This window comes from Dermacentor albipictus, chromosome 1, assembly GCF_038994185.2.
Source record: "Dermacentor albipictus isolate Rhodes 1998 colony chromosome 1, USDA_Dalb.pri_finalv2, whole genome shotgun sequence".
NCBI lineage: Eukaryota > Metazoa > Arthropoda > Arachnida > Ixodida > Ixodidae > Dermacentor > Dermacentor albipictus.
This window is the reverse complement of record NC_091821.1, coordinates 498,226,149-498,234,328: the sequence shown is the minus strand read 5'-3', so window position 1 is coordinate 498,234,328 and position 8,180 is coordinate 498,226,149. Positions and strand designations below refer to the sequence as shown.

Sequence of the window (8,180 nt, the reverse complement as noted above, 5' to 3'; positions counted from 1 at the left end):
GCAGCAGTGAGGACACCTGGGGAGCGTGCGTCAGTCACCGTGTAGTCGAGGTGAGACACCAGTGGGCACAGTCAAGCAGCAGCAATGAGGACACCTGGGAGGCGTTTGTCAGTCATCGTGTAGTCTAGGTGAGACATGGCACCGGACACAGTCAAGCAGCAGCAGTGAGGACACGTGAGGAGTGTGCGTCAGCTATCGTATAGTATGCCAGCTCACTGAAATGGTTCAGTGCCAGAAAGCTCCGATTCAGACGTGTTGTTACCGCTTCCCAGGTTGATTATGATTGGCTCCATCATGTAACTAAACCCACGCAACTCCCAGAAGTGTGTTTCAATGCCCTTCACATGCTGCACAGCCTTGGCCCAGTTCACTCGTGTGGCATTCTCCAATTCAACAAGGAAAAGGTTGTGCACATGCTTGGTCTTGAATCTAGTGTTCATCTCTGCCACTCCATTCTTAATCTGTGCCCAAATGAGTTCTATGGGGTTACAATAACAGCGATATGGAGAATGCCTGAGGACATTAAAGCCACCACATTCAGCAACCGCATCAACCCAGTACTTCATAAATTTAGTCTTGACGGTGGCCACAGTGTCAAACAGCTGCGTCTTGGTCATGGCGACATGGCACGGAAACGCCTTCGAGCCCACCCAGTCTTGGATCTCTGCCCTCTGCCATGGCAGCGACGGGATTTTCTCCACGCGCCCGAAGTGGTAAGACGCATTGTCCATGACAATGACGCGTCGCGGTGGCATCCTGTGGACGACCGAGCTGAACCACGTCTCGAAACAGTTGCCGTCCATTTCCTTGTGGCAGTCACCTGTTTTCTTTCCTGGAAACACATTCAGGCAACCATCAACAAATCCGTCCTCACTAACAACATGATTCGCGATCAGCCGCTGTCCTTTTCGCAACGGCTGCTTGACCCCTGTTGTTAAGCCGCGCAAGTACGCGTCGTGTGACGACTGTCTTATCAGCCCAGACTTTACTCACTGTGTGGCCAGCAGTGACCCACGTTTCATCAAGATAGAATATATTGCACCTTTCTTCCCTGTACCGAGCAGTCTCGTAAAGATACTTGTGCTCGCACCGCAACAAGTCTTCGCGCTCGATGAGCGAGGAGTTCTTTCCACGTTTCTCGCTCTTCCAGCCGATGTCCACGACGAGGCGGCGAATGGTCCACGGCTGGAGGGTCGGCAGATCAACTGTGGTTGCGGATGCTAATTCTACAACGATATTCTGCACGTCTGGGTTCTCACTGCAGCGGAAAAATCCGTGACCGCAGTTTCTTAGTGCGGTTAGTGTCAAGCTGTCGTAAGTATGTAGGCGCCTCTTACAACCTTGATCTCTAGGCCGCTTCCATGGAGGCGTGCGTAATTCTCCGTCCATGTTTTTGGCAGTGCGCCTGGCATCAAAAATTTTGCGTAAGCTCACACCGGTGAATTCGCTCACCCGCTCACAGATCTGCAGGATCGCAACATTCGGTTGCTGTTTTCGTAGCTTCATATACACATTCAGGAAGATTTGCTCAGCGCCACTGCAGAGGGCATTCCCACTACTGTTTCTGTTGAACACGTAACCTGGCATGCCTGAAGCGCACCTGATGGCGCAGTGGATGAGCCGAGCTCGATGAAGCAGCAATGGCAAATGCATAATCGTGCTCAGCGAGAAACGCTTCCCCAGGAGACACGTCCATGTTGGGAACTGGAGCATGTATAACTAAGCCCCGATTACGTCAAGCTCTTGTCTTTGCTTCGAGTTCATGACAAATTAGACGTCGTCCTGCCATCTGCTAGCCGCCTGGTTAGCATAGGTGGTAAAGCGGCTGCCCCGGAAACGCGGTGGCCCCAGGTTCCGGCCCGGACCAGGAAGAATTTTTTTTTCAGCTGTGAGGCTTTTCTTTGGAGGAACCCGTATGGGTTTCCTTCGTAGACCTTCGCTACGTACGGGTGGATGTCTCATTTTCCCTTTGTTAATTACTTCTCTCCACCTTGCAGGTTTCCGCAGAATTATTACGTCAAACTTTTGCCTTTGCTTCGAGTTGTTGAGAAATTATACTCGATAATGGTTAATAGTGATAGAACCAGGCACGCTGTTCGCAATTTGAGTAGAGATTATAATTTTAAATTGGCAAAGAAAGTCTCAAAGGCCAGTAAGTGGTGAGGCCTGGCAATGAAATATTGGTACTTCGGATGTAGCCTATGAGATTACTGTAATTTGGCTGGTATTAAAGGGACACTAAAGGTTACTATGAAGTCAAGTTAAAGTGATAAAGCAATGCTCTAGAACGTCTAAGGCGTGAATATAATCACGAACATAGCTTTAGTAACTGAGAAATTGAGGTAAATGCATGACAGGATTTGAGACCCCTGTTACGTTTCGCCTACGACGCGCGGTATAGCGGCGCGGATGCAACGGACACTGGGGCTTCGTTCAAAGCGGCGGACATTTTGGCCCGTTCGGAGCGGCCGCAACGCATCCCCGCCAAGCGCGTCCCGGCATGTTCAGTACCACGTGTCTTTGTGTGTGCGTGTGTGTGTGTGTGCCCACGCTTGTCAAAGCGCGGCAGCCGGGGAGAGGAGCTCCCCAAGTGTAAAGCGAGGAGGTCTGACCGGCGCCGGCCCGGCTGATGCGTCACTACACTCGTCTCAACATGTCTCTCAGCTCGTCCGTGCCCCGCGTCACGTGGTCTCAACCCGTGACCTTCCTTCTTGCCCGCGACGCCAAGAGTATAAAAGCAGCTGCCCCCGGACGCCAAGAGAGAGGCTCCGAATTCTTCCGTCGAGAAGCGTGCTCTCCCGTCTCTCCACTTCGGTCGACCTGACCGGCCGCTCTTTTGCGATGCTAGAATAAACAAGTTGTTCTGTTAGCAGTCGACTCATGCTTTGCCAGGACCTTCGGATGCTTCCAGTTATGCCCCAGGCCACCAGGCCAACGCTACCCTTGGGGCTTGCGACCCATTTCCAACAACTCGTGCCAGCGGTGCGACTGCAATAACGGGCGTCAGCACTGGGGTTCCAACAGCTGGTTGCCAGCGGTGAGATCGCGACAACGGAGGCCAGCAGCGAAGATATGCGGTTGACTGTATGCTGAGCAGCACAACGACCATCCGGGAGCAGTGCAACGAGCCCTGTGTGATGACTGGTTGCCTGCGGCGGAACGACTGCGCTGAATTCTTGGCTGCGAGGTTTGGTGAGTGCGGGACTTTCTTCTTCTGAGTTTTGCCAGGCTTTTGTTAGTGTAGAAACAGAGCTGGTAATTGTGGTTGTCGTTGCTGCCGGGTTAGTTTGCGGCAAGACAATAGTAGGCAGTAGTAGAAAAAGCAGCATTCAGAGCAGCCATGGATTTGAAGTCGTTGCGCAAACCGAAATTGCTGGAGCTTGCAAGAGAGTTGGGTCTGGATGTCTCAGACAAACTCAGAAAATCAGAACTGCTAAGGGCTATTCTTGAGTTAGAAGCTGAGGATGACGAGCTGTCGGAATGCCTTGAGACCATTGAGGAGAGGGAGACGGCAAAAAGACAGGAGCGCGAACTTAGAGAACAGAAACAGGAGCGCGAACTTAAAGAACAAAAAGGGAAAGAAAAAGAAGAGCGCGACCGTCAACACGCTTTGGAAATGAAGCGTCTCGAGGTGGAGATGGAACGCGCTCGTAATGGAAGTGAGGCACACGGTGCAGGAGAACGAGTATCGTTCAAAATGACTGACCTGATGCGGCCGTTTAAGCTTGAAGAGGACATTGGTTTGTTCCTGGTTAACTTTGAGCGAACGTGCGAGAAGCAGGGGTTCTCTCGGGAAACGTGGCCACAGCGCTTGCTCACTTTGTTACCCGGCGAGGCGGCCGACGTAGTCGCACGCTTGAATAGAGAGGAGGCAGAGGATTTCGACAACGTGAAATCAAGTCTGCTAAAAAAGTACAGGCTGTCAGCGGAGGCGTTCCGTCGGAAGTTTCGGGTGAGAAAGGTAAAAGTGAGTCATATACAGAGTTTGCCTACAGGCTTATGTCAAACATGCAGGAGTGGCTCAAAGAAGAGAAAGCGTTTGGTGACCACGAGAAAGTTCTGCAGTGTTTCGGGCTGGAACAGTTTTATAGTCGGTTACCTGAGAACGTGCGGTACTGGGTCTTGGATAGGCCAGATGTTAGTACGGTGGCTAGAGCCGCTGAGATAGCCGAAGAGTTTGTGACGCTTCGGGCTCGCGGAGCTAAGGACGGTCAAAAGGGTGAATTTGGCTCTTAAGTTTGAGAGGCCAAAGTTCACGCCCATGAGAGAAAAGGGGGACACGCGTAGTGCGGATGCGAATGAAAGCAGTCCGACCGAACGTAAGGAGACGGCGGCAGCCGAAGTCGAACGCAGAAAGCGGTTCGAGACGAGGCAAGCGCGCGTGTGTTATACGTGTCAGAAGCCCGGTCACTTTTCGGCGCAGTGTCCAGAAACAAAAACAAAAGTCGTGTTTTTGTCGTTATGCAGCACTGACGAGAACATGAAGCTTCTCGAGCCTTACATGCGAGACCTCCTCGTGAACGGGAAAGAGTGCCGAGTGCTTCGTGATTCCGCAGCTACAATGGATGTAGTTCACCCCTCTTACGTAGAACCCGATATGTTCACGGGCGAGTGCGCATGGATCAAGCAAGCCGTGGAAGCTCATAGCGTGTGTCTGCCCGTAGCTAAAGTGCTTATTGAAGGACCTTTCGGAGCGCTTGAGACGGAGGCCGCAGTGTCATCTATGCTGCCCCCCCCCCCCCCAGTACCCGTACCTATTTTCGAACAGGTCCGATCACCTCCTGCGCGAGAAGGGGTTTTTGTTTGGTGAGGCTAGCGTTCAGGCCTTAACCAGATCGAAGGTTCGGGAGCTCGCTGCAAAGGCGGTAGTTGCGGGGCCGACGCTGTCGAACAATGAGAAATGGTCAGAGGCGCAGCAAGCTGATATTCAGAGCACGTCCAAACTGAATAAAATTGAGCTGTAGCGTTAAAGGCACCAGATACTGGAGAGGAAATTCCCGATGCGGGAAAGTTAGAAGAGCTATCTGCAGATTTGCTCATCGCGCCTACGTCAGACGGACTTAATAGGTTGCTAAAAGTCAGCCGGTCGGCTTTGATAGCCGAGCAAAAGAAGGATGACAGCCTAGAAAACATACGCTGCATTGTCAAGGAAGGTATCGCCAAGAAAAATGCTCGCTTTGTGGAAAGAGGTGGGGTCCTGTACCGGAAGTATCTAGACCGCAGGGGAGTGGAGTTCGATCAGCTGATCGTGCCTCAATGCTATCGTCAGGATCTGTTGCGCTTGTCGCATGGTGATTCGTGGTCCGGACACCTAGGAGTTAAGAAAACTAAGGACCGTCTCTTGCAAGAGTACTATTGGCCAGGGTGTTTTCGGGACGCAGACCACTTTGTGAAGAGATGCGACACCTGTCAGCGGGTGGGCAAACCAGGGGACAAATCGAGGGCGCCGTTGAAGTTGGTACCTATCATTACGGAGCCTTTTAGACGGCTCGTTATTGATAAAGCGGGACCTCTGCCGGTAACAGCCACGGGGTACAGACACATTTTGACTGTGATCTGCGCAGCGACAAAGTTCCCTGAAGCAGTGCCGCTTAAAGAACTCAGCTCAGTTGAGATAGTCAATGCACTACTGTCCATATTTGCGCGAGTTGGTTTTCCTGCGGAAATCCAATCAGATCAGGGCACAGTGTTTACTAGCGCTTTGACGACGGCCTTTCTCGAAAGGTGCGGGGTAAAGCTGTTACACAGCTCAGTGTACCACCCCCAGTCGAATTCCGTTGAGAAGCTCCATTCCGTCATGAAGCGCGTGTTGAGAGCCTTGTGGTTTGAACAACAAACTGACTGGGAGCTGTGTCTGCCTAGGGTGATGTTTGCATTGAGGACCGCGCCGCATGCGGCTACGGGGTTTTCGCCAGCTGAGCTAGTGTACGGTCACTCGCTGCGATCTCCGCTTCGCATGCTTCGAGACGGATCACTGCCCTCTCCAATGGCTGCAGACCATCTCTTCCACAAATGGCCGCCTCCTGCGCTGGAGCCTCGCTTTGCAGCAATATTCCTTTGAGGTGCGTTACAAAAAGGGGAGTCTCAACGGTAACGCCGATGGCTTAAGTCGAAGCCCCTAACGTGGGAATCAGCCTCAAAATTGTTTGTTACTGATGTTTTTCTTCCTGAGGCACGATTTTTAACATATTGCTTTTGTGTAGTGTTTCAATGTCATGATGTGCTTTCTAGTGCAATTTTCCGATTTGTGGACGCGTTCTGAGTGCTGCTAGACTACTGTAAGGAACTAGGCAGTAGTATAAAAGGGGAAAGAGCCTGGCATGCCTTAGTGAGGGTTGTACCGTGCTTGCTGACTGAGCGGCTGAGTTTCGGCGCAGTTCTAACGCTTGCTGGGAACAAGAACAAAAATGGCAACTCTCCCGAAGTCACTTTGCAGTGTCCTGTGTGAACCTGAACGTGAGAACGAGGCCTTCTCGTTGCGCTACGCTCAAGAAACGCCGAGGGACAACCGACTTAGGCTATGAGCATCATCGAGCGACATCCCTCCAGACAGCGGATGCAGTCCCCTGACCATCGGGATCTCCTTCCCCCGGCGAGGCGGTCTGTTACGTTTCGCCTACGACGCGCGGTATAGCGGCGCGGATGTAACGGACGCCGGGGCTTCGTTCAAAGCGGCGGACATTTTGGCCCGTTCGGAGCGGCCGCAACGCATCCCCGCCAAGCGCGTCCCGGCATGTTCAGTGCCACGTGTCTTTGTGTGTGCGTGTGTGTGTGTGTGCCCACGCTTGTCAAAGCGCGGCAGCCGGGGAGAGGAGCTCCCCAAGTGTAAAGCGAGGAGGTCTGACCGGCGCCGGCCCGGCTGATGCGTCACTACACTCGTCTCAACATGTCTCTCAGCTCGTCCGTGCCCCGCGTCACGTGGTCTCAACCCGTGACCTTCCTTCTTGCCCGCGACGCCAAGAGTATAAAAGCAGCTGCCCCCGGACGCCAAGAGAGAGGCTCCGAATTCTTCCGTCGAGAAGCGTGCTCTCCCGTCTCTCCACTTCGGTCGACCTGACCGGCCGCTCTTTTGCGATGCTTGAATAAACAAGTTGTTCTGTTAGCAGTCGACTCATGCTTTGCCAGGACCTTCGGATGCTTCCAGTTATGCCCAGGCCGCCAGGCCAACGCTACCCTTGGGGCTTGCGACCCATTTCCAACAACTCGCGCCAGCGGTGCGACTGCAATAACGGGCATCAGCAGTGAGGTTCCAACACCCCCCAGCGACATTCCGGCACTAGCTCGATGACGAAGGCACTCATCTTAATTTATGTCAGTGGTACTTGACTACTCGTATTAAAAAGATCATTTCATTAGGTTATAAGACGGAAGAAAATGCTACTTGTGTACTTCTATTCGATTCTAAGAAAAAATAACATTTTGACGTTACCTTGAGTGGTATGAGTGGTCGAAAGGTTTCGTTTTCGCTCGACTCTGCGCCGCGCGCGCTTTGGTGTTTCAGTTTTTTCGTTATCGCGTCGTGCTGCGCTGGTTCTGCTGGCTCGCGAAACTTGCATTTAGAACAAGAAAGTGAGAATGCCACGTCCATGTGATGTCGTGGGATGCACGAACAGTCCGCGAAACTTGGTCAAGGGCAGTTGCAGCGGCGAATTAACGTTACTTATCACTGTGTGCCAACGAGTGAACCTACGTGCCGTACTTATGCCACAGCGCGTTGGCAAAGAGCCGAAAAATCGCATAGTGCGCTCGCTGAACTTTCGCCCAGAGGATTGCGAGTTCAACGCCGGCTTACTGAAGTAGTGTGGAGTGCCTTTCAAAGCAATGCTTTCCCGTAGCACTGTTCCGTCGGTCTTGCCGGCATTATCCGAAGCGCCAGAACAACTGCAGGTCGCAGACGGCGTGGTGAGCGCGGCATTTGGTTTTCACGAAGGAAAAGCTACAAATGTGCGAATATGTACAGCCATGACATAGAGTTGCCATCGTAGTAGTACGCAACGACGCCGGCAGTGCGAGCCCTCAGCAGCAGGTCACGTTCATCAGTGCTTAACTCGCTGAAGTCGAGCCCAGCATCGCGAGCCAATGTGTCGTTGTCAGGCTCGCCCATAGCAACTAGCGTCGAAGTTGGCGTCATAAAATGAAGAACCAGCTTATCGTCGGGCACTTTTCCTTTCGCTAGCCAC

General features: G+C 52.6%; 1 protein-coding gene across 1 annotated transcript; it reads right to left on the bottom strand.

Moving 5' to 3' along the window:
- Nucleotides 1–212: 212 nt before the first annotated feature.
- LOC135920331 (uncharacterized) lies at nt 213–803 on the bottom strand. Its single transcript, XM_065454543.1, has one exon. It carries the CDS (start codon nt 801–803, stop codon nt 213–215), a length of 591 nt encoding a protein of 196 aa, XP_065310615.1.
- Nucleotides 804–8,180: the final 7,377 nt, after the last annotated feature.